General features: G+C 36.2%; 2 protein-coding genes across 4 annotated transcripts; both read right to left on the reverse strand.

Annotated features, from left to right (window-relative positions):
* Window positions 1–652: 652 nt before the first annotated feature.
* Window positions 653–12673, reverse strand: LOC143465160 (rho GTPase-activating protein 26-like). 2 transcript variants are annotated; one of them, XM_076963341.1, is made up of 16 exons: window positions 11341–12673; window positions 10232–10358; window positions 9274–9376; window positions 8788–8917; window positions 7333–7464; window positions 7143–7214; window positions 6837–7015; window positions 6461–6701; window positions 6181–6291; window positions 5509–5690; window positions 5122–5280; window positions 4733–4892; window positions 4369–4547; window positions 3689–3849; window positions 2514–3175; window positions 653–2354 (listed from the first exon to the last, which is right to left on the reverse strand). In XM_076963341.1, the coding sequence occupies exons 1-16, from the start codon at window positions 11461–11463 to the stop codon at window positions 1815–1817; spliced, it is 3261 nt and encodes a 1086-aa protein (XP_076819456.1). In that variant the 5' UTR covers window positions 11464–12673; the 3' UTR covers window positions 653–1814. The 2 variants fall into 2 exon arrangements, with proteins under 2 accessions (XP_076819456.1, XP_076819455.1); XM_076963340.1 differs by having other exon boundaries at window positions 653–2357; window positions 11341–12669.
* A 1604-nt stretch (window positions 12674–14277) lies between these two features.
* On the reverse strand, window positions 14278–24984 carry LOC143466104 (extracellular calcium-sensing receptor-like). 2 transcript variants are annotated; one of them, XM_076964715.1, is made up of 23 exons: window positions 24790–24984; window positions 24618–24719; window positions 23879–24000; window positions 23675–23807; window positions 22970–23171; window positions 22319–22508; window positions 21074–21262; window positions 20702–20877; window positions 20450–20545; window positions 20247–20261; window positions 18834–19013; window positions 18469–18643; window positions 18150–18254; window positions 17864–18012; window positions 17578–17682; window positions 17369–17500; window positions 17040–17262; window positions 16284–16405; window positions 16080–16203; window positions 15770–15975; window positions 15624–15669; window positions 15437–15491; window positions 14278–15303 (listed from the first exon to the last, which is right to left on the reverse strand). In XM_076964715.1, the coding sequence occupies exons 1-23, from the start codon at window positions 24951–24953 to the stop codon at window positions 15033–15035; spliced, it is 3282 nt and encodes a 1093-aa protein (XP_076820830.1). In that variant the 5' UTR covers window positions 24954–24984; the 3' UTR covers window positions 14278–15032. The 2 variants fall into 2 exon arrangements, with proteins under 2 accessions (XP_076820830.1, XP_076820831.1); XM_076964716.1 differs by lacking the exon at window positions 20247–20261.
* Between the last annotated feature and the right edge of the window lie 762 nt (window positions 24985–25746).

Below are 25746 nucleotides of genomic sequence, written 5' to 3' on the forward strand. Positions count from 1 at the left end.
ACAACCGTTATGCAATGACAGGCAAATGACTTTGGAATCGGAAAAGGTAGTTTTTGTGCAAATTGTAGACCTAGTTCAATTTCGTTACTTTTTATGCTATTGCAATACAAATACAGTTGTACGAAAATACGTGGGTGGTCAACGTTACGGTCAGCTATTGAACCAATTGGTCATTACAAACCTAATGAACTGGAAAAAGCATATAAAATAGCAGCAAAGGAAACCGCAGTGCCGACTTACACAAAAAACGTTCATCTTAACACGGTGGTGGGACTAATTGATAGTCAAAGCGTTGATCTATGTTCGCTTTTTTGCGGATAAATGTCAAATTAATCAAGTTTGTTGTGGAATTTAAAAATAATTACGAGTGAACTGCCTGACGCCGACATAGCCAATGCGTTAAACGTTTGTCAAATTGAAGACCGGTACGAAGCAAGAAAGAAAATTTGTTTCGAAAACATTGCAAAAGATTATGATTATGGAGACGTGGTTGGACGAAGAATTTAGCAAGTAATATTTTAAGACTAAGGCTTCTAACCGGTGATTCTTCACAGAAAACAATTTATCAAATGGATGACGTCAATTCTCTGAGATTTCACTTTTCCCAGAGATTGCATTATTCTGACGTAGAAATTTCAAAACACGCACAATGTTGATTCTTTCAAGAGTGTATGTTTATTTTTGACTTTATATTATACAATGTAAAATACAATTAAGAAGCACAAACGCCTACAACAGTGGCCTTCTTGCGAATAAGAACGAGGCAAAAAAGAAAAAAAAAGATTTATACAACGATATATATTTTCCACGACATTTGTAAAAATTGCTGAAAAGTTAACAAATCAATGCTTAAACATTAAAAATTCTAATAGTCTAAAGTCTAAACAAAGACACATTGAACTAGTTGAAACGGGAACATAAAAATAATACAAATTGGTTTGTATTGCATGACAGGTTAACCAAGAAACGGGATGCTAAAGGCATTGGAAGGCTTATTTGACTAAAATTGCACAGATTGCTACAATCGTGACACTAAAAACGTTGGTCACCTACTGCATAAAATCGCATTAAAATTTCTCGAGGGCTCGTTCAAAGCCTGGCTGGTACAAGTCGGAAACGCTAAATTTAGGTAAAACTCACCAGCCTTGTTAGTAAGATAAAAACTACATCTTATACACGCAAAAACAATATGACGGTAAGCGCAAGTTCCAAGAAACTGATTTGGTAAAACATTGAAGTTCGGCCTGCCAGCAGACCAGCAGCAGACTGTTTTTTTACGCAAGCCGATAGAAATAAAATGAACGGGTTTGCCATGCTTAGAAGTTGTATTCACGCGGCGTATTCTCAGTAGATTCTAAGGCTAAGCGTACAATTTCGATAGGTAAATTCTGTGTATAGAGAGATCGGAATTGTGCAAAAACTACGTAACAACAAATGAAGACCATTATTACCAAACAGTGACATGAACTCATATTGCTGGCCAAGTAATGTTGCCGACCAATAATGTTGTTCATCCAATCACGGGTTCACGTGTAAGTGCGGTAACTTTGGCCTCACAATAATATAAAGGGGTAGGTTCAGTTATTAGTTTGGTACACGGTTATTTTTGTGCACCGCGGCGTACATGTTAACAGGCGACTTGCTATCCTTACAACTTCCCATGCCTATAGGTGAAATGGATCAACGGATGTGATGTGAAGTAGTAATAAGTGACTACACTGGCACAAGTTTGCTGTTTAAAGAGCAGAGGTGAAGGTGAATTGGGAATGTGTGGTAATAAGCGTAGAAAGAGTTTACTAACGAAGTTAAATAGTTTACAAAAATTCAATGTAATTTCTTGGCACTAGGCCAACTTTCCCGTTCAGGACTCCCATGAGCCACCCTGGTTCCTCTGTCATCCTGACATCTTTTATCATCTGTCCAGGATGGAACGAAAGTTCGGACTCGTGCTCGGCGCGACACTCGTAGAGGGTACGAGCAACTTTTAAAACTACATCCTCATCCGTGCACTCACTTTCGGTTTCCGGTGACTGAGGTTCAGAATTCACAGGAGATGTCGGAGACACTGGTGAATCTGGATCTTGCCTGATTACTGGAGAACTTCTTGGTCTGCTTCGGACGAAATCTTTGTTGGGGATCGCAGGTCTCGAAGGGGGCATATTTGGTTTTGAAGAAACAGGTCTTTCGCCTGGCGTTGGACGAGAGTTGTCTTCTAAAATCTCATCGTCATTTAATTCTCTGGCAGTGAAAGAGTTTGGAATAATCTTCGGCTTTGGACGGGTCGTCACGCGTTGAGATTTCTTGATTGATGGACGGGAAAGTGAGGAATCACCAGCTGGAGATTTCAGTTTTGGCTGCTAAAATTTCATTAAATGTATCATAATTATTCAAGCGACCTAGACATACTTGCCTAAAAACAGAAGTTGAGATCGGAAAAGAACACTAAAAACTACTTTCTTAGCAGTTGAAGTAGTAGTTAGTAGTATGTAGTGACAAAACCGCTGCTTCCTTACCTCAGAATTGATCTTTTTTCTGGAATACTTGACAGGTACAGCAGGAGAAGAAAGGCCTTCCTTCATGGAGGCCAACAACTTCTTTTTTCTCGTTTTCAGTGATGTTGACAAGTGAAGAGACTTTGGTTTTGCTGGTAATGATCTCTCACTACTACTGTTGCTACTGTTAGGTGCACTGCTGCTATTGTTGTTGTTTTTTTGTACTGTGGCATATGTGGGAGCCTTGGAGTCCGATGTCTTTTGTTGTTTTGTTCGAGTAAAGGATGAAACGCGCTTCTTTGGCTCTGGAACCTTGAAATCCCGTTGCGAATCTTTCTTAACGTTTTGTTTCAAAAACGCTTCATCCTTAACTCTGGATGACTCATCAGAGAGAGCATCTTCTAAAGATCTTTCACGAAATGGTTGCAACATCAGCGAAGTCCGAGGAGGAATATTTGGCAATTCTTCAGTAATTGTTGAAGCCTCGAGCCCTCCGTTTGGAGTCCACTCTTCTTTAGAGATTCTCTCTGCAATAGGAGGAGCGATGCTCTCAAGAACAACTGATGAGGAATCCGATGGTGTTGTAAGTCCCTTGAGATTTAAATTAAGATCAAGAGGAGAGATGTGACCATAACCATCTTCATCGGATGACGACATGCTTGGTTGCCTAATTATCTTGCTATCTGTACGAAAAGAAACGCTATGAAAATTACTAAGTGCTTTAGTAATTTGGGTGCATTTAAAAAAAATCTACACGAAATGTGTTTGAACATCATAATGAAGTCTTTCAAATGGCCAACCTAATAATGACCAGGCAGGAAGTAAGCGAGCAGAAAAATTTTTGTTATACAAATAACATTTACATGGGCATTGGATACACAAAGGAACCTTATTAACTTGAAGCTATAGAAGCCCTTTAAATTATTTTGGCTTTGGAAGTTTGGGTAAGCTCATGACAATTAACTTATTAACTCAGGTAAGTTAAGTACTTTAGAAAAAAATACATAAAATGTGTTTTGAACATCAGTGTTGACAACCTGAGACACAGTAGATTCACTGTTATGGCAAAACACGAGATGGTTCATCGATAGAAAAGTTGCTATTTAAGGCAAATTTATTATGAAAACTTTCCAGCATGCACGTAATATTTTATACTATAACTATAACTACATGTTGATAACTTAAATTTTCCTTACTGGTTTTTGCCTTGGTATTAGGTGAGGTTCTGCCCTGGTTTGACCTGAATGCTCTTGATCTGGCAAACTTGGACTTTGGTGTCAGAGCAGACTCAGAATCCTCTTCCAATAGACTGGGAACACTGGTTGCCTCATACATACCACGAGGCCTTTGTTTCAACCTAATTGTATTGATGTTTGACATGGTTAAAATTTTACTTGAAACAAACGTTTTGGCAGCACTTCAACATGATATCAGAAATTATTAAGTATTCAATGAAAAAAAAATCTACAAAACCAAAATACAACTAATATAACAAAACATGTCAGAAATTAGCATTAAACAACATAACTTTTAAACATCCTAAGAGATAATGGCAGAAAAAGTTCACAGGCCTGCAGACTGGTGTATTAGTAGTAATCTTAGATATACTCTATGTATCGCCATTATTTTCCTGTTTGTTGGCGAAAAATATGTAAGTAAGATTAATTATAAGTAATACACTAGTTGACAAATCTGTAAGCTTCTTTTGCTACTATTTCCTACTATTCTAAGTACTGGGTTGTCAGCAGAAGCCCGCAACTAAGCAGATTTCAGTTAAACAAACAAAATAAATAGCCAGGTCCTGAGAAAAAGTTTAAAAAAGAAATACCAAACACAATGACTTGCTAAACAATTATAGCACGGTCTTAATCCTAACCTTTGTGAGGGTAGTCGTGCAATGTATGTAGGTTTTGCTGATGGTTTTGGTGACGCATTACCAATGTTATTGCCAAAATTTTCATCTTCGCCTCCTCCAAACATCAATTGACGTTCTTCAATCAGGATTTCAACAATTATATTTGAAAATTTTATTTCCAGAATTGACTGCACCGTTTCCTGAAAAAAATTGATACATAATTTAGAGCTAATATTCACATTAAATATATATATAGATTTTTTAATAAAAAACAAACCAATTCAATGCAAAAATATTTCAGTCATATTAAAATTTTTTGTTTAACATTCATGAAAAAATAACCATGATAACAATATACAATATTCCAGTTGATGGTGTTTTTCACCTGTTTATCTTTCATTAAAGTGGGACCAAAACAGACTCCAAGATTCTGTGCTGTCATCTTGTTTTTCTCACTGCACGATTGAACCTTCTGCAAATGTTCCGTCAATAAAGACAAAACTTTTTTGTTCTTCTCAGGAAGTTTATTTACCAATGTCATCACCCTAAGTGTGCATGCAACAATGCAAAACAAATAAAAATAATACCACTATTAATCAATTCAGAGAGTTGATTATAGAAGTAGTGAATGCCTTTGGCCAAAGTATTTGACTCTTTATCCAAACCATCTCTAAGCTATACCAGGTATTTCATTTTTTACCAAAGACATAATGTCTTGGGACGTTTTATATTAAAGCAAATTAAGAAAGCTCAGCAAAATTAACAAATGCCTACTTCGCAACCCGGTCCTCATGAGTTTCACATTTTGCTGCGTTGATGAAATCACGATGCAAGTCATACGTCATAACAGGCTCGGGAAGTTTTCGAAAAAAGCTTTTCAAAGCACTAGTCAGTGTATTAATTTCCCATTCATCATCGTTTGAGTAGTCCATGCTATGATATGCACAATCCAAAAGCAAACTTGATGAATTTTTGGATAAGTAAAACTGGGTAGGTTTCAGTTTAGCCAATCTAATTATACTCATATGACAGACGATGTTGAAACCTCCACTAAGATAACATACTCACCTTCAAATTTTTAAACTATAATAGTGTAAATAGAACATATCTGGCTTCGCATATGCTTGAAAGATACCATTTTACCAAGATAATTGCACTAACTTGGAAGCAGTAGCTGGACTGTTTGCTTTTCGAAGTAAAAGATCCACTTTTGACATGACTCCAACAAGGCGATAAATGCCTTCGTGGTCCACACCACGGCGTTCTATTTCAGCAATGAGTTGCTTGACACAATCAAAGCCAAGATCATTTAGTTGATACTGGTATTCTGTTTTCAGAAAATCCTGAAATATTTTCAAAAGGTGTTTATAAAATTGGTTATTAAATTTTTTTTTAGCCTATTAACATACACTATCTAGTTTAAGAGGGTGGGTTATGGATTTGTGTTGTCAAATCATACGCCAAGATAATGAAAGTCTTTTAATCGCTAAACGTAATAATGGCCTGGTATGAAGTAAATATAAAGCTTATGTTAATAACTTATTTCTACATATAAATGATAAAATATGTAATGTAATACAAGTACATGCAAAGGAAGCTTATCAAATTAAAACTGAAGCGGCCCTTTAAATTAATTTGACTTTAGGAAGTTTGTGTAATCTGACGTTCATTTTACTACATAGGTATTATGGATACTAGCCAGATTACTTTGGGTTATCCAAAATTTGAACAAAACAGAGTACAATTAACAAAAACTACTGCTACTTCCATTGAGATATTATTCAAGAAAAGTATGTGCAGCATGAAATTTGCAATACTCGAGAGTCAATGCACCTTCGTTTGAATATAATCAGGTTCTTTGCCGTCCATCACAGACATCCACCTTTTTCGATCCGGGTCAGATGTGGCTTGCATCGTTACATTGTGTTGTTTTCCGGCAGTGTCCTAAAACGGACAAAATACAATGATTTGCATTGTTACATCACAAAGCATATACATTATACTGTATATCTTGGTAAATAAACAACTTTCTATTCCTGATAAAGTTATCAGAAATTGGTGTTTACACAGCACAAAAGACAAACACTTATCAATACGTGAAACGTCCAACTACCTCCAGTTCCAAGTCAAAGCAGAAGCGTTTATCAATTGAATCTGTTATTCTCCGTGTACAAGTCTTTACAATCATTGGTCCTGCAAGGGAGCTGTTTGTGCTTGAATTGCTGTTACCGAGGTTAAGTGCACCCATGGAGGAGGCAACAACATTTGAAGAGGAAGAATTAGCTGACATCATCTGGAACAGTTTGTTCGCTTCGGTGTACATACAGAAGTATCTTGACCATTTTGAAGTGAGTCTGTGCATAAAATGGCTGATGGTGTTAAACAATCAATAGCAACAAATAAAAAAAACGGTTAAGATTTTAAAAGACAAATAAAAACTGTCTTGTATTTCAGGTGATTGTTGGTAGGTGAGAAATATCTATGACCACCTTGCACTTAAAGGGTTCTTCTCCATAAGGAAAAGATAACCAGCCCTGGACCATCTCTGTCCACCGGCCAGTTGAATTTGTTTGTCCTCAGAGTCTGCCTGGTCCTCGATGCTCCTCATCAATGTTTGGGTTTTGTCTCTCGTTCCCTCAAATTGTTCACGAGTTGCAACCAGCCGCATCTGAAATTGTACAACAGAACAATCTTTCATATATTCTGTTACCAAGATATGCAGTTTTGTATATTTTGAGTTGTTTTAGTGTAGAAAATGTTTAGTATTGCAATTTTTAGCACAGATCTAAAGGTACCTGTAAATCTTTCATATAATCTTTGCAGTCGTTGGCAGTTTCATGACTTTGGTGAAAAAAGTTAAAGTAGACCTGGAAATATTATAAAATTCTATTCTAAACATGGCTGGTTACAAAAAAAATGATGCTCATAATAAACTACAATCCATGAAAAGATAAAAATTAATAAGAAAAACTGAGTCCAGCAAACCTGCATGAACATGAGCAAATGTTCAACAAACTCAAACTTCTTTCTTTCTTCAACTTCTTGAAGCTTATAAACATAGCTAAGGGCTTCTCTGTGGAAAGCCTTTTTGTAAGCCAAAAGGTCTTTGTCGGAAACCTGATAAATGCAATACATGAAAATTAATATTAATAGTATCATGAATTGCACAAGTTTAATAGGCACGTGATTAATTTATCGCTATATATAAATATAACAAAGCACGGTGCTGATCAAATTTTGATCCAAAGACAAGCTTTCATCACTTTATCAGGAAAAATTTACATTGTTTGAAATCATGTCATATGAAGCTAATGCCTAATGACATATCTTAAGTGGTTTACTGATGCATATAAAGGGTAAAATATACTACTTGACTATGACAAAAGGGTTCTTACAGGGATGTTCACATTGCTTAACATTTATTCTTTTTAGCTGAGCCGTACCTATTCTTAATTGAATTTCAAAGTAAATCATTCTGAAACCTGCTGGGATTCCGATAAACAGATGCAACGCCAGTGAATTTTCCCTTAGTGGTTTGTAATATGAACCTTAACTTTGCGTGAATTTAGAGTGGTAACACAATACTTACTTTGAAATGGCAAACTAGCATAGTTCAAGAAATATATTATAGTACGAACAGTCAAACAAATAGAAATCTGTTCTTAGACAACTGAGACGCTATGTACCAACAAATCTATTTTATTTGTTGTTTCATATGTTTACGAAACATCAAATAAAACATAAAAATGCTAGTAAAACAACTTTTGCTTTGTTACCTGGATTTAGAAGTGCAACATTTTAATTAATTTATTATGTTATTGCAGTCTTGTGTAAGTTATCATGTTATTGGTATCCTAATGTTATGCAATCCTGTGTAAAACTGCAGTAATGTGTTTCATATATGATATATCAGCAGATTTTTTATTACTTACGTATACACATAACATAATTTCAAATGGGGCGATGACAAAATGGGAATTTTTCCACAACGAAATACTGTATGACGACAATGGACAACAGCTTACACAAATGACAAGTATTAAAAAGAATTTAGCCGACATGGTGACGTACTACACAAGCCCTGCTAAGAATATATGATGTAATCTGAAAACTAGCTACTTGCAAGTTGTTTCCTCAAAATTTCTATTATCTAATGTTTAACTTGTCACATTATTCATCATATTAGACCCTTTTTCCACCGTCATGTAACCTATTCAATCAGCACGTGCTCTGTGTAAGCAACAACTACGTCATGCTATGTGCAGGGTTTGTTAACAATTCTTACATTTAAGGAAGTTAAAGTAATGTAAACTGAAAACTGACGTAAATTTATGCCATGTGACCTAAATACCAAAGGCGTACGTTTTAAACTTTTAAAGCATCCTTCCAGCTAACAAGTAACATGACAATTAATGACATTTTATGGGTTTTACAACGTACTTGCAAGTGCTGTTCCTTCTTTTTGTGAGACAATCCCAATGTATGCTCGAGCTGTTTATAATATCGTTCGCTGGCTTTTTCAAATGATTTCTTGGCGTCCCTGTAACTGTGAATGTGCTCTTTACGAAACCTAAACAATGGACTTCTGTCAACAACCAAGCCTTGAAAGGGTGCAATAGATAATAAAGCTGCTAAAAGAATGCAATTAAGAGACCGTAGGAAAATTTATGCACCAACTCCAAATACATGACTATATATCTGAGACATTTAACTTACATAGCATTTTGTGCATTATTGCTAGATACATAGATCATAAAATGACTAAAATATAAAAAGTGCACGATACATTTTTACTTCTATATATTTGTCAAAAGAATTGCCCATTGTGAGATTTCTTTACTGCACCATAGTCCATATTACACTTTTAACATAAATGCAGATAAAAGCTTAAGGTATATATATGTTTAACTGCGTTTGAAGACTTACGCCTCTAATGGTTTTATTAAAAGGGTTTCTGATCGTTCAATTGTGTTATCCCATTCACGAGCCACCTCATGCAGCATAAGACCAAATTCTTTCAATGATCCAGCTGAAGACATGTAAAGAACAAATATATTTGTGAACTTTCTCAAATTCATGAAACATACTGATGAATATACACGGAATAGAAATTATAGAAAATACCATAAAAATGTTTCTTGTACTCCGCATACAAACGAAAACATTTTAATTGTCAGTGAGCAGTGATGTAGGAACAGAAACGGTAGCTGCCTAAGCCAAAATCTTATGCAGAGTTAAGTCTAAACAACTAAGATTTTAAACCAAATCTGGGTGAAACATATGCAAAACTGGGGTGACGCGCTCAATGTGAAAGACTAAATAACTGCAAGTTAGCCCAAAGGCATTTATATAAAAAATTTTATACACATAACAGGCTGACAAAATGAGTGCTTATGAGCTATGACTAAAACCATCATCCCTGCAGCATCAACGATATCAGTATGATATATATTAGTTTCAGATATTTTAGAAGTAAAGCAGTCGTTTGAATTCTGGACTAGGGATCTAAGGATATTTACAGAAGTTTATAATATCATAACATGTCACAAACCATACATAATAAAAGGAATTTCTTAACACTGACGACCATGTTGATAATGATAAATATGATAAAAAAGGTCACACCTTAATACTATAAACAACTTATGGATAAGCAATGCTACAAAACGATTTAGTTTGTCATCACAAATGGCTTCCACTTTTTTTAGGAACATGTAATTGAATTTTAATACCTGAAAACATCATAGTCAATGATATGAAATAAAATACTTTATAACTTAGTATGTTGTTGTAGTGTCAAAGTGCAGAAAATATAATGCCTTCAGGTTTCATACTTGCACTTCCAAAATAAACTTTTGCATAACATTGTGCTAACAAGACATACCTATGCCTTTCTCATCATCAGTGAGATTTTCACCGATGCACTCAAACTGGAAATTTTGAAGACGATCGTTAAACATTGTCATCATCTTAGACTGGGTCCGTGATGCTTGTAACATGTTTTTTCCATCCTGTCATAAACAATTAAATTAGTGAGGATAAAACTGGTGATTAAGCGTACATTGTACTGTATATATATTGCAACGGCACATTAAACACGGGTACGGCAATCTATATTTGGCCACAGCATACCGGTAGGTTGTTTAGATCAAATTCTGAGTATTATGATTTAACTAAGTTAACTTTAGGCTGTTTTGCCATAAAAAGGAATGATTGCATTTTATATGATCACAATAACAGCAGTAAGACATGATTACAGTTTCTTCAGGATCTTTCTTTTAAACCCTTATTAATGAAACTTATAACATTGTTAGCTATAACGAAGTTAACACCATGCACGTTGTTGAGCATACTTGTTTCACAAACAGTAATTAAAAAATTACCATCAGAGAAAACGACCCACACCTGTTTGAACAAATGACGCACAACAATTTTATTATTTGGTCAAAGGAAATCAGTGGCAGAAAGCAAAGCTCACTATAAAAACAGTATAGCAATGCTATAAGGGCTTCCTTTGAATAATTAGGAAGAGCTGGAGACATGAGTCACAGAATGCTTCCTTGTCAGGTGTCGTACAGTTATTACTGCAGTGTGATGAGAGGTAGTGTTTGGTATAATACAGCTAGTCAGTGTTGATGAGAAGAGGTATGACACTTAACAATTTTATTTACATAAATTTACATAAATCACAACATGTATACAAACAGGAAATACTAAAAATAATTTAACACTAATATTTTAACATTGATATAACTAATAACAACTTACTCAACAATGCTTAAATATGTCCGGCCAATATTCAAATATATACAACGTCATAAAATACACCAAGATCGGGTAACCAACAACAAAAACAACTTAATTATGACACAAGTGTCAAGGAAACTAGTGTCGTGCAAAAAATTGCTATATCAAAATGTTTTATAAAAACAGTTTCATAAAAAGGTTAACTATCATGATATATATGACACATGTTTTGTTTCTTATTATTACCTTTATCAGATGTTTAATCTGCGTGTTTGTTCGTTCAAGTTCCTCTTCATAATCTTGAATGCTTTTACGAAACCAGGGTGAATCCAAGTAACACTCTGCAAATTCTAAGGGGTGAAGCACCATGTTTGGTATAAGCGACTATGATGATGGAAAAAGAGTTTCTAGTAGCAAATCAGTCAATGCCAAAGCTTTGTTTAAAATTTCATGTCACATCAATACATAAAGAACTTAAATTGATATTTCTACTTAAACAAAGAAAATTAAAGGTAACTCCTTAAGTATTGTATACTGTATCATATACACGTTAAATGGTTGAAAATGAAGGACTATACCATTCAAAAAGTGCTGACAGGTAAAACACCATGCCAATGCTTACACATGCACATTTCAATATTAAGAGCAATTACAAATTCTGAATAAAAATTAAAAGATTTTTATATTTGCATACAAAAACAGCCATGATGAGCCCAAATTGTCCAAGTATAGAAATATACACTTTATTTCAACTTAAACAAATCAAGATATTTTGGAAAAATGTCATGGTTTGCCCATGCAACACAAAAGGTAAGAGCACAGCATACATGCTGTAGTGTGTGCCATCCACAAAGTTAGCAGTCTAGTATGTATGGCACTTGCTTAAGTAACAGGATAAATTTCCAGGTGTAGATGATCAGTTAGGATGAATATCCAGTTATCAACATAACTGTTTGAAACATGAGGGACACCTTCTACCTTACGTGTCACACAAGTGATATTGACCAAGCTGCGACACACGTTCACAGACATGATGATGTAGAATACTTAAATGAATAAAATAAGCTTGATTGTTTGCATGCCAATAAAGCAATAGATCAAAGATGCCCAACACACTGTTTGCATACTTTTATGAAGACTTTTCTAGCCAGACTAAAGTCATGGAACAGAGTTTATAAAGGACAAAATTCTGTCATAATGAATTAAATGGTGTGAGCTCAGACAAAAAATGGTGTTTTTTAAACAACTAAGTATTAAAAATGCCTTTTTTATATTAAAAATCGGTGGGGATCTGTAGAAGCTTTGCTTGCATTATGACTGCTAAACGTGGCGCATGTGCCACACTTTCTACTATTGGTGTTTGCTAGGCAGTGTACAATTGCTGAATTGCAGCAACTCACTATTCGCAACAATCAAGATCGGTAGGCAGTATAGGCTTACCACAAACAAAAAGTGTCTGTGTCAAAAACAAACGGCCACGACTTTCAAAATATTATTCGGCAAGCATCTCTTTTGTAGTCGAAACTAACTATTATGCTCATATGGCTTACACATGAGCATTAGCTTGATTATTATAGGCAAAAATACTGCCTATAGTTGCATTTGGTATTTTTTGATAAAAGTCGCAATACTGGCAAATACAATCAGGCATGTAACATATATACCAGGTATTGTATACTGGATAAAAAGATAACTGGTACTGTATTAAAAGACAAGGTACCGGTAGCTTTCACAGAAACAACTTTGGAGCAAGATGCACAAGATGCTAAAATTTATGATTTAGTATGGGTTGATTTAGCAGCTAAATCAACCCATACTTTAAAAATTGTCACAATCGCTTTTATCTGCTAAAGTGTCGCACACTACACTACGTTCTATTCTATTTTTTTCTATCCTATGGTAGATATTGGTAAACGGGCGGCAGCTTACTTCTGCAATCTCACATCCAAACATCTGGTTCGGGTAGTGAGAAATTACTACATTGTATGTTCATAGCCTAACGGATCTCACTAAGAGCCCAAAACGAAGAAAATAGGTGTTTAGTTGGAAAACACTGTTTTCAATTTCGGCTTTTTAGTGTGTCCTATCGTAACTTCTTATTTATTCCATTATAAATCTTTCCGTCTTTATGTGGACAAGATGTGCAGGCATAATAAACGTGTAACCAGCGGACTAACGCATATCACGCCAGGCCAAGAGCTGACTGTTACCTGCCTCATGTCAGGCAACACTCAGCCTGGTAAATCTGCAGTCTTGCAGTATGCAGTATACGGTGCAGAGGAAAGTATCGCTATTGAATCATAAGGTGTCTATGATCTTTGGTACAGTACTGTAATTGGTAATCGTATTGCAGGCCAAAGTTAATAGAAAACACTATTATGTCTAAATTAATTCAGACTTATAAATATATCATTAATTTTTATTTAATATAAGACTTTTCTATTCGAAAGAAGTTTTCTATTAACTTTGCTGCAGCTTGCAGGGTGTATTTATTTGGTGCATCGATAGATTATAATTTGAGTGTCTGTATTAATTTAATTGAAGGAAAAGCGTCAATACGAAGACATAATCAAAAATCCAAGCATAGTTTTATACATAGTCTACATAATATGTATTGTATTGGCTCGCTGGCTGTATGTTGCACGTCTTTGGGTCCTAGACTATTATCCTTGTAGAAAAAGCGTCACCGAACTACGGCCCGTGGACAGGATCCACAGAGACTAGTTTGTCCGGCCCACCTATGTGTGCCACAAATGAGCTTACTGTATTGTAGCCTATTAAACAAAGCCGTAATCCGACTCGCGATCTTCAGTTTTCATGCTTATTTGGCCCTCAAAGAAAAAACATGGTGCTGCTAACCAAGTAGGCTAAGTTTGAAGAAGTCCGCAAACGGGCCTAGGCCTTATTTCGAAGCGGTTAAAAAAGTTAAAATCCTTTTTAAAATCGAACTTGATGGACATCACTGGTTTATCAAATTATTTATATAGTGCTAATGAATTTGATACAACAGACTTAGTCTTCATTTGGAAAAAATGTTATGGCTTAAACTGCCGTTTGATTTATGTTGATCAGTTTGTTCGTCATGCGAACCTGCTAACGATTAACCCCGTTTGATCTGCCTTCCAAAAAGCTGTATATTCTTCTCCGCCAGCGCAGATAAACATTATTATCAGCAGCATAAAACTCAGTTAAACGTTTGATATTTACAGACTCTAATTAAACGGACGAAACGTAAGACATAGTGCGTAACATGGTAAAGTAACAGGACTTTAACGTTAATATCGATTGAATGCAAAAAATGCGGGCAGAATCCCAGAATTGCAAAAACTTAAATAGAAGAGTGCGATGTAACTTGTGACATGAACATCCAGTGCTAAACACCACAGGTTTATCACGATGATGCATAGCACCAAATGTATAGCCTAACCCTAAACGATATCGCTACGGAGCTGGCGCTTTCAAACCATACATACATACACTTCAAAAAAACGTCGTAAAAATATTTTTAAACCGTTTGCTTTGAAGATATTTATCTATACAATTACAGAACTGTTCATTTAATTTGCAGTAACATGTTAGGCTTAACACAAACTACACGAGATCCAACTGGTCAAACCGCCCATATAGGTTACAAGAATTAAGTGCCCAAGTCGCCTAACAATCTCCTTATAACTTGTTGTGAACTGTCATCTTACTTGTTTGTTTACTAAAGTAAAGTTACAATGAAGAGTAGCATGACGCGTTTTAGCCAGCTACTTTCTGAGTAAATTACAAAATTATAACAAATTTAGGGTATGAAAACAACAGAGGGGAAACAAAATAAAAAGAAACAAATTGGTCAGCAAAAACTAACACTGATATTGTGTTTGGAATACTGTATAGTGCATAGATATTTAGTAAAACAATCGACATAAATAAAACTGCCTTTAAAATTTCATTTAGTAAACGTCTTTTTCATGATCTGCGCTCAGAATTTCTAGCGCCATGAAGTTTGAGTTTTTTGTTGACATCCGATTGTCAACATCGATTGAAGAAATCTTTTCGCTTAAATTCGTTTCAGGAAGGTCAATTTTTAGTTTGTCTCCATCGATATTTCTCGGCAAGGCTAGAGTATAGATTGGTTTCGTTCCGTCGCCTTCATCAGACTGAATCTCGACATTGACATTGACGTTGACGTTTATTTTTGCACCCGGTTGACAATTGTCGGACCTGCGAAAAAATCAATGTCAATCTTGGTCAGTCATCATCTTGATATACCATTAAAGAAATCTGTATTTCTTCATAAAAGAGTCAGGATAATGTGCCATGTTATCTAGCGTATATATACGTCTACCAAACTTACGCTGTAGTCAGAGTGGATGAAAAGCTTTTATTTAGTTCAACTTGAATCCCGTTTTCTAAATGATACACAGAGACTGTCGTAAAAGGCTCTTTCAGATTTAAAAACATTATCCACCCGAGAGTATTTAAGTGAACACAAACTCTTAGGCTATTCCAAAAGCAAATACTAATAGCTGGTAAACCCTTACCGTTCTTTTGTTCATTGAGAGTCGAACTGGACTTAGAACTTTCGCTCTGCACAGGCAACAGTTTTAACCGCACTATCTACCAAGGATGTAGCCTACATTGCACATCTGTAGCCTATAGGCTATATTGTTCTAGATTAGAAACTTACGCTTGTCGTTGACGACCTGACTTCTTCGTAAACTTTTTTAAGCACGGCACGTTTCTCGATACGTTTTACAGCTGGGGATTTGTTTTTAGTATGTTTGATGTTGTTGTTATTATTACTTATGTTGGTAATGCCGCTACTTCTTCGTTTTGCAATCGAATCTTCCATATCTTTTATTGTGCTGACATCCTGAATCGAGTATCGCTTTTCTGCAAACAATAAAACCAAGTTAGACAAGGAAGGCAAATGGAAGTGCTATAGAAAAATATTTATAACAATCAACACAACGCATTATGATCGGATGACAAATCACCTTCAGTTGAAGACGACCGATAACGCAGACTGGCTCCTTCCGAATTTCTTTTGGTTCTGTGTACACTGCGAGACAAGCTTTGTACAGCCCGCATGGCGTGGGTGACTGTATTTAACCGCATTTCCTTTACAAACACAAATGAAGCGTTACAAAATGACTCAAGATTGCAGAGTTACATGTTAATGAAAGATGTAGCAGTTTTACCTCCGTTGTATTACGTTCAGGTGTTATTAGAATGACGTAAACCTTGGGAAAGAAAATGCAGCCCAAAATGCCATAGGTCGAAGCTAAAATAGCGATACAATTGACAGCGGTCGTAGTAGAACCTAAACAACATAGAATCGTTTGAGCGCTTGCAATTGGTAGTTCCAGATAAACCCCAACTGCACGGTTGTATTGACTGTGTATATAGTCTACATACCGCCACTTAAAGGAATTTTATCTCATCAAAATGCAATAATCATAACAACACAGCCCAATGGGAATGTGACAGGTATAAAGTGGTGGTTCTTGTGCGATTATTTATTATGGAATGGACCTACGCAATAATGACCTACGTAGATCATATTACACATATATAACTATAAGGTTGTCGACGTGAACAACCCAACTTCATTTCAATCGGTTACACTATAAGGAAATGTGTATTTGTGTTTTCTGAGCTTAACTAAAGCTATATATACAAGCTGATCATAACGGGACGCATTAACGTGAACATCAAAAATATCCCGTAACATTACATTAAATATAACAACAACGTAAAGAAGTACCTCGTTTACAGCATAACCTGTCATACAAAAGAATTCTGGTATCAAAAAAAATTCAAGTGTATGACTGCTTAGTTAGATTAACGTTATATTATAGGTCACTAAATTCGTTCTTGTATTTCTGAGTTTTTCTTTTTTCGGAAAAAAGCGTATGATAAACCTCATACATGTGTAATTATATCCCAGTAAATACCTTCAGTTGTTAAGTATGCTGGAATAAATGAGATCCACACAATGAAAAATATGAGCATTGAGAAAGTGATGAACTTCGCTTCGTTGAAGTTGTCCGGCAATTTTCGAGACCTGAACGCGAATATGAAGGCGGCCAACGCCAAAAGGACGATATAAATGTACACGCAGCCCAGCAAGGGCAGGCTTCCCATGTTACATTCTATGACGTAATAATCGGAGTACGTCTGCAAAGAACAACGCAATTAAGTCGTTTACAAAATTAGTTTTTATTTTTACCAAAACATTTCGAGCAAACTTAATCTATTCTAAAACACATTTCGGTTTAAATACCATGTTGTCATCTCGAGGTTCTGCAACACTCGGCGGATCAACAACAAGCCACGTTACGCAAAGAATAACTTGAATTGTGAATATGATTAACACCAGCAGTATTTGCATATGTTCGCCGAACCACTTTGATCTCTAAAAAACAGCCATGAAAAACGATAAAAATAATCATGACGTTTCGTAATTTCAAGCGCCCACGCACAAAGACACACCCCGCGTATCGCAATTGGCATTTTGGCTTCGAACGCGGTCAGCACGCGTAATGTTTTCACCAGAATTGAAGCGATTGCAAATGTGAAGCTCAGGCCGAATGAGACCTGCAAATAAGAACATAAATCACAAAAAGTCTATTACAAACTATTTATAGATAGAATAAAAACCAGTTTTAACAAAACGTTAAGCAAGCCGCTCATAAACATATGTTAGTATCCAAAATGTTTACTTTTTTTTCAATTTACGTGTTTTCAAACATATTTATAGAAGGTTGACTAATCCTACCATTCGGGCTTTACAGTTCCAGTTTTTTGGCTCTCCAATATAGAAATAACAAGCAAGAAAACAAACCGCGATAGATAAGAGCAGCACAGAACTAAGTTCCCAATTGGTGGCTTTCACAACAGGTGTGTGCCGTTTTCTTACAAATAAGCCTTGAAAAGGTAAAAAATTCCAAACTGTAGTCAACAGTGATACATAAAGTCGTTTCAGGTTTACTGTAAACCACAAAAATTTGCTTAAGTCGCTCGGAGAAGTTTTTGTCACGCATGTGCTTAAGTAACGTTTATACCTGCTGTAAATAGCGTGAGAAGTAAGCCAATGCCAGCAAATACGCAGAAGCTTATTCCGTAAGCGTCGTTCCATCTTACATATTCCGCAATTTTGGGGATGCATCCTAAAGAATTACTCATGGTGTTATCATAAATTGATAAAATGTATTACATCAACAATCGAAATAAACAAAAAGTAAAATGGATATTCGACAGCTGTATTTGTGTCACTTTCTTCTGAGTACAAATACACTTGTCACTCAATGAGTAAAATAAAAAAAAACACCAAAATCATAAGAATAGACTTTTTCTCATCCGGATGTTTACAACATAACGAACCTGTCCGGTTGTCATTCGAACGTTGCGTAAGATTACAAGATAGGCACGCAGCACTGTCCCACTTGACTGAATACTGTTCTCGACCGCAAACGCGACATTCATAGCAACAATCGCTGCTGAGCCGAATGCGGTATGAGCCTGGTGGGCATGGTTTACTGCATACGGACAATGGGACCTGTGTCGCAAAGTTATGTCAGACCGTTTTGGTTATTAGCTTTGAGGACTGTAGAAATGTAAAAGCGTTACATTAACCACGGTATTCTTAAGGCTTTAAAATACATTAACTCGCCCAGCAGAATTATACAAAATAGTACTGTAGACGAATGTTTGCATTCCATCAGTGTGTTGAATGTGAAACAAAATACCTCGTCTGGATCGTCGTTTCGCCAATAGATGTTGCTTTCATCGATTGACCAATGAGGATCAGTCATGGACGAGTAATTGCCCACCTGAATAAATTCAATCGTGTCCAAATCGGGTCCTGTTGGCGTCCAACTGACCAACTTGTATGATGCGTTAGGGTCGTTGTTTTCATCAAAATAAAACTGTGGAGTAAATTAAATGTATATCTTACTGTATTTGATAATTTTTCTACCCAAAACATTTTAATTTTTGTTTAAAAAATTTACTGGTTTTTGAGCTAAAAGTTAATTTATTAACTTTGACAATTTCGAAAATTAATTTTACTTGATCGGTAAAAACTTTACTTGGTACATGACAAAGTCGAAAAAAGGTGGGTTTGATTAACGCAAAAGATAAAACACAGATTAGATTTTAGAACAGGAAAAGCGAGATCAATAGCAGTTAACAGTATGGGAAGATTAGTCCTGGTAATAATAGTAGGCCTATCACTAAAACTTTAAAAGCTTCACAAACTCAACTACAAGACACAAACCCATTATATAAATAACAAAGCTACTAATCCAATCATTTTCAAACATAACACTACAAAAACGTTTTTAAGTAAAGGTTACTGTAAAATATGGCTTTCCTTCATCAGTTTCGACGTGCAAATAGTATTCTAATTATCATACTAACCAACAAGCAACTACAGTATACATCAAACAGTTAATTTAAGCTGTTTTTAAGTAATTTATATAGTTTTAAAACTCCAGGCCTTTACTGGGTTACACTTTACAAACAGATATCAAGTTAAGAAGGTAGTTTTTGCCTTGAAATGAGAAATAGCATTCAAAATACTTATTTTTGGATCACGGTGACGTCCGAATGACGCACACGCATGGCACAAAAGCATTCTTTTATCAAAAATATAATGTGGTACCTATGTTTAAAACAGACTAAAATAGACACTTCAGACAAAGCTCCAGTTTGTAGCTACAAATTTTTTTTTCGAAATGCTAAAATTCTTTGGTTAAAGGTCGTGAAAACTGAGCTACAGGATAAATTGGAAAGAATTTATGATCTTTGAATTTCTTGGAGTAAGCGTGTTGGCTTAGCATTTGCACTTCCGCCAATTGAAAGCCTAGTTTTGACGCAGAGTAGGCCTATCATCATATGGCAAGACCCTAAAATAAGGCACAACGTTCGACGTTTATTCATGAAATTATTGCTATATAAGACAAAGGGTTTATTTTTGATTACTTGTATCACACGTAGTTTGGAAACTGAAACTAAAAATAGGGAACTTTTCCAAAAGTTTCCATGTGTTGTTTATACAAATCACAAACATACCAATTAGTCTAATGCAAAACACATGCTATTTTTACATCCGCAAGCTAAAAACCAAAAAGATAAAACAGAATCCCAAACAAACTTACGCCCGACAGACCATCCTATGCGATGAATAGAAATTCATTAGATACATGGATGTACGTAATGATTTAGTATCTTGAATTTCTGCTATTTGTAAAACTGACTGTAAAAAACTACCTGCCTTCAAAACAAACAAAAATGTTTTTCTATCTACGGCCGATTCTACGATAATAGCATAACAAACATGTTTTGAAAACTTCACGCTTACCTGAAGGTTCTGGCCTCTTGGATAAAAATGTACTTTCTTCATGTATGCCATAAGTTGCCAGGGTTGCAAGGTCTCCAGTTGTGGACATTTTCCACCCTAAATAACGATGATGAAATAAGATTACTTACTAGATACTTGCACAAGGATTTTAAAACAAAAACTTTTGCCTTGGTTAAAAGAAATTGACAAGACCATATCCATGTAAGGCACAAATTCCAGCTGACATGAACCAAAACAAACTTCCGTACCAACCTCGAATAAGCCTTCCCCGTCGACGCACGTCGTAATGTTATGCAGACTGTGAGCAATCACGTACACTGCCAGATACACATTATAGCTCTTCTCTAATTCGTTTCCCGGCCATGCTAAATACGTCGGTTGCGCATCGCTTGACGTCAGATCCTCCATACCATCGCATATTGGCAAATCTTAAACGTTTAAAGGGTAAAACTATAAAGAATTTTACATCAATATGAAAATGAGATTATATCTCATGGATCTGTGGATTACTGTAATTGTTTTGCTTGGAATAAAAAAGTGTTGCTTGTCTTAAACTCGTGTTCTTCGAACCCAGGCACCTTGTATGGAACATTTGTAATCCAGTCTATATAGTAAAATGCTTACCGAAATGACTGGTCTGATCCAAATCTTCGCCGCACATTGGGCAATTACAGCTGAAGACCGCTTCCCAAAAGTCTCGTATGAATGGGTTATGTGGTTGCGATTGCGGGGAAACCCTTTCGAGAAAGTCGCGAAATCCACTGATGGTTCCGCCGCGTGCCGCTACGCCCAAAGTGCCTTTCCAAAGGTCCGCTGTAAGGTGGAGATGCATAAGTTTGGCTCTTTGTTGTTTTGTGATATCTTTGGAGGGCCTTCAAGCTGAACGAACCCTTCCATCGTTTGTTGAATTCAATATAAATATTTACTCATTTCAAACCACGTTAAGATTATTTTAGACGCCAACGCAGGGTTATCTCGCATAGTTTGTCAACCTGTATTGCTTCTGAAAGGGGCAATAGAAGGTGCTTATCTATTTTATGTTGACATGGCGTGATAGAATGTTACCCATATACGTATATGCCAGACATGGGCACACAAAGGCCCGCGGGCCAAATCCAGCCCGTTGTGTCTTTTAATCTGTCCCGCCAGATGTTGGTATGAATTAGAGCATCGAAACAATTCATTTTTCTTCTTCATTCTCGTATACAGTTGGCTCCACAAGACAACTGGAATCCAAACACAATCAATCTGTCTTGGTTTATTGTTTCGTGACTGCTAAGAATTGTGAATATTTGTTTGGGAGTTTTCAAGCGCATATGATCTGTTTCCTTTGGTTCAAGCTAGCCTAGCAAGCAAGCCCACCAACTCAAAAAAATTGATTTATAGAATAGCTCTTCTAGTAAAATTGTAAAAAATGTGTGATCTTTGATATTTTTATTTTGGTGTTGTTTAGCTCCACATATATTTGTGAACAGACGTTCAGCCTGATGAACATCAACAAATCTAGCCGAAATCTCAATTAACTGATGCACAACTCGGATCTGTTCTGAGAATTGCCACAAGCAAGCTAGCACCAAATGTTGATGTTTTCGCAAAAAAGGTTGCCTAAAAATATCATTCATGCTGGAATTTAATCTAATTTTCGTTGTTTTTACAGATTTTAAATGTAAACTATTTTTCAAAAATTATGTCATAAAACTAGTGTAAACAGTCTTTGTCCACTATATATTCGCATGACCCGCCTGCCAAATTTTGAGAAATTTTTGGCCCCTGAGTCAAAAAGTTTGCCCAACCCTGGTATATGCTATTAAAATCTCGAATCAAAGAAATATAAAGGAAAACGTTAAATGTCATACATATTGGTATTACCACTAACACTTCGAATCGTATCAGAAGTTGCCCACGCTTCGGTTGCAATCCAAGTTTTGTTGACACGAAGCAGCTTCATTTCATTTGCCAATGGTTTTAGAGCCGGAGCTCCGGCAAAAACGACAAAAACCGTCGCGTTGAAATCGCGAATTTCTTTGGCAATCTCCCGCATTTCACTCGGCTCTGTGGACTGCAGAAAAAAATGATCGCCGCTTAAGACAAATTATGAAGAGCTGCATTAAACCTAATTGACGTGATAGCAAGAAAGCGAATCACTTAGTGCTTAGGTGACCGAGCTTATGGTATAATTTGTAACTCGATTCAACTTAGCTGACAAGACTCGTGCGCTCGTTAGCCATATGGTAATTTGTTCAGAGTGTGGGTCGTGGATAAAAAGATTAGAATTTGCGGGGATCAAATTACGAATGTATCCAGCTTCAATGAACGTAACTGTATACTTTATAGAATTAGTGAATCTCAATAGCGGGAAAAATGTTCAGATTCGAAGTATAAATAATTAATTTAAACCAATAATACACAAACATTTGGATACTGTATAGGTCATGACAATAAACTTTTATACCAGACACCAGGCTGTAACATTAGAAGCACTTTTGAGTTTGTAATAGGAGACGACACATGCCCAAATACCTTTCTTATGTATCTGACAAATTCCAGGCATATTCTTTGATTCGGGAGTTTTTCCAACTGTGACTTCAGTTCAATAATAGCTGGTCTTCCGTAATCGTCATCACCAGCAATAGCGCCAATCCAGGACCAATCGTTACGCACCAGCAGATCGACAACAGCTTGCACTTGTTCATTGTCGCTTGGAATTGTTCGAAAGAATGAGCTACAAAGACATAACAATTTGTCGTTGTTTGTGCCCATTCTTTAACGAGTATCGAGGTGGATTGGGGACAGACGCGCAACGTACCCAGCCCTATTTATTCAAAATGTTTATTTATGCGTCATTATACACGGATTTTCGGGTTTATTATTTGATAAAGCTTTTAGTTTGAGAAACATGCCATTAGCAAACGACCGAAAGTGGCACGGGTCTATAATGTTTTCACTAAAAACTGTTTCCAAAAATGAAAATATTTCGCATGACACTATAGGGTATACACTGGAAACTATTAATGACGCATAAATCCCAATTTTATGCATGGTGTTTGCAATACAGAGCAGCTATATCGTTGTGAATAAAAATGCATTAAACGTATCTTCATTGCGGATTTTGTCGTCGAGAAAAGCGTATTTTAGGAAAGTTCCATTAAACACAGCCTATTGTGCATGACCGCCACCATTGTGAATTCCTTGTTGCAAAACATATTTCTATTTTTCTTTACAAACCTATAAATTTCCTTCTCGCTAAGTAGAATGCTGGTAGCAGCGTAACTTATTTGTGGTACGTCATACACGCTGAAAATATTCGACGTCACCGTTGCTTTGTCGGAGGCCGTCGGACCAATGACCGCGCTAATACCTATAAATGCAATAATGTATAAAAAGTTAAAGTGTGAAGAACCCTATAATTAGTTTTCTCAGCTCGCATACTTGAATTAAGCGGTTTCGTCCGGTTCTCCATCAGCTGCAGGCTCTCACGAACTGCAATCGCGTTTGTATTGCAAGTATCGAACATGTCCCAACCTAGCTTGATATCCGGTAATAAGTCGGTCCTGTTTTAAACATGAGAATAAGTCACACCAAAGTTGGTTTTGGAAAGAGTGTTGAGTTGGCCGATATGGCAGATATTCAAAGCACGCATGCATGCAACATGTTTCCGCTGTAGGTTCATCGCCACACTGAGGTAGCTTTTGCTTGGTAATACGTATAAGATGCGTAAAATGATTACCGGCAAATATATGCTCAAGAGGCCGTTTTTTACCGGAGCATCTCAAACTACTGTGTAATGACTACATAATGGCGAAGCATATACGACATTATCGCATTTTGGTCTTCAGTGATTTCAGTCCCAAACGGCGGTGGTATATTGCTATTCCAGTTGTTTCGGTCAACACCCTAACGGTTTTATTTGATTTAATAATTTAAATTACACAGCAGTGTCTTTTTCAAAGGTTGGTTAGTGTACTGTACAGTATAATACGTGCTTCCAAAAACCATATACATACCATGAGTCAAAAAACTATCTAAACAAATCGTATAAAGCGCATTTTAAAATACCTCATGGCAATTACCCTGCAGCGAAACACAACTATGAACAACTTGCATAAGTGGCTGAAGCCGCCAATCCAAGTGAATGCTTAAGACAACAATACTGTACAGTAAGTGTTACCTGTTGTTCACTTCTTCGATTGCGAAAATCATCGCCTGAAACCATCGAAACCCCAGATAATTGTATCGAACGCATTTTCTTGTAGCAGGTTCGGTTAAAAGACTAAAAAAGCAGAGCAGATTTTAAGAAAAGTCGATCCATTTATGACAGGCTAATATTAACGACTTTATACCTGTAGTTATCTGGACGCTTTGATTCATAATGCAAAGGAAACAAGCCCCCTATGATGACGTCACCGGGCTGACTGTACGACGCTGACCGCGTCCAGATACCCTCAGTATGTGACGTTACGAGTAACAGCGTCAAAATCAGTACAGAAAAGTTAAGCCAGCGCATGTTAAATAGTAGATTCTACCGAAGAAAAAGCAATGGAAGTTGATATAGTTGCAACTGTAACAATAATTTCCTGAAAACATATGATTGCCGAAAGAATAGGAGTAAACACGTTTCCACCATGATACCTGGCTACTTAAAAATGCAAATCTAATGCTCTTCTTTTACTGGGAAATCGCAATGGGAGATAGGTAAGCTTATTACTTACTGGTCAGTTGCGGAATAGCCTAATTATTTAAGAAGCGACTATTTCACCGTAAGTGGGTCACGCAGCCCGTTGTTAAAAATAATACAGTACATAATGTTTGTCGCCTATATTGGCGATTAGATTGGGAAAATGGGTATGCAAAGAGCTAATTTTAGTTATTTATTTATAAATTTAAACGATTTTTTCCCGTGAAATGTGACAACCAATAACTTATTCGAACAACACTAGAAAGTCAAGCCCACTGCCCTTAGAATCAATTTTTAATTTAGCAGCCCAGAGTAAAATGACCTGAAATTTTGTCAGCTTGGCTTTCGCCTAGTAATAACTTTCCATTCAAATCTTATCTGCGTCTCAAGGCACTACTGTGCTTTGCTTCGAGCCGAGGTCGATTTTCAATTAAGAGATAATACCGTATTTCCTGGAATAAAAGTCACGTTTAAAATTAATTTTTTCTATCTATTTTGTGCGCCTTATAATTATTTTTAACATCTAATTGTAGCATAAACTTAACACAAAAACCATGAATCCGTAAGCAAACCTGTCATCTTACCCAAATTCTCCACAGTTCGTTCTCCCAACCTACGCATC

Source organism: Clavelina lepadiformis, chromosome 7 (assembly GCF_947623445.1).
Source record: "Clavelina lepadiformis chromosome 7, kaClaLepa1.1, whole genome shotgun sequence".
NCBI classification, from domain to species: domain Eukaryota; kingdom Metazoa; phylum Chordata; class Ascidiacea; order Aplousobranchia; family Clavelinidae; genus Clavelina; species Clavelina lepadiformis.

What these genes read in the sequence shown, in the direction of transcription:
- LOC143465160 (XM_076963340.1), bottom strand. Translation starts at nt 11,463, where the DNA reads ATGGTGCTTCACCCCTTAGAATTTGCAGAGTGTTACTTGGATTCACCC. An exon ending in CTTTAATGAAAGATAAACAG is followed by an intron (nt 4,548 to 4,732) that starts GTGAAAAACACC and finishes AATTTTTTTCAG; the next exon opens with GAAACGGTGCAGTCAATTCT. An exon ending in GCACGACTACCCTCACAAAG is followed by an intron (nt 3,850 to 4,368) that starts GTTAGGATTAAG and finishes CAATACAATTAG; the next exon opens with GTTGAAACAAAGGCCTCGTG.
- LOC143466104 (XM_076964715.1), bottom strand. Translation starts at nt 24,953, where the DNA reads ATGCGCTGGCTTAACTTTTCTGTACTGATTTTGACGCTGTTACTCGTA. An exon ending in TCTCACGCTATTTACAGCAG is followed by an intron (nt 18,013 to 18,149) that starts GTATAAACGTTA and finishes TACCTTTTCAAG; the next exon opens with GCTTATTTGTAAGAAAACGG. An exon ending in GGAACTGTAAAGCCCGAATG is followed by an intron (nt 17,683 to 17,863) that starts GTAGGATTAGTC and finishes TCTTATTTGCAG; the next exon opens with GTCTCATTCGGCCTGAGCTT.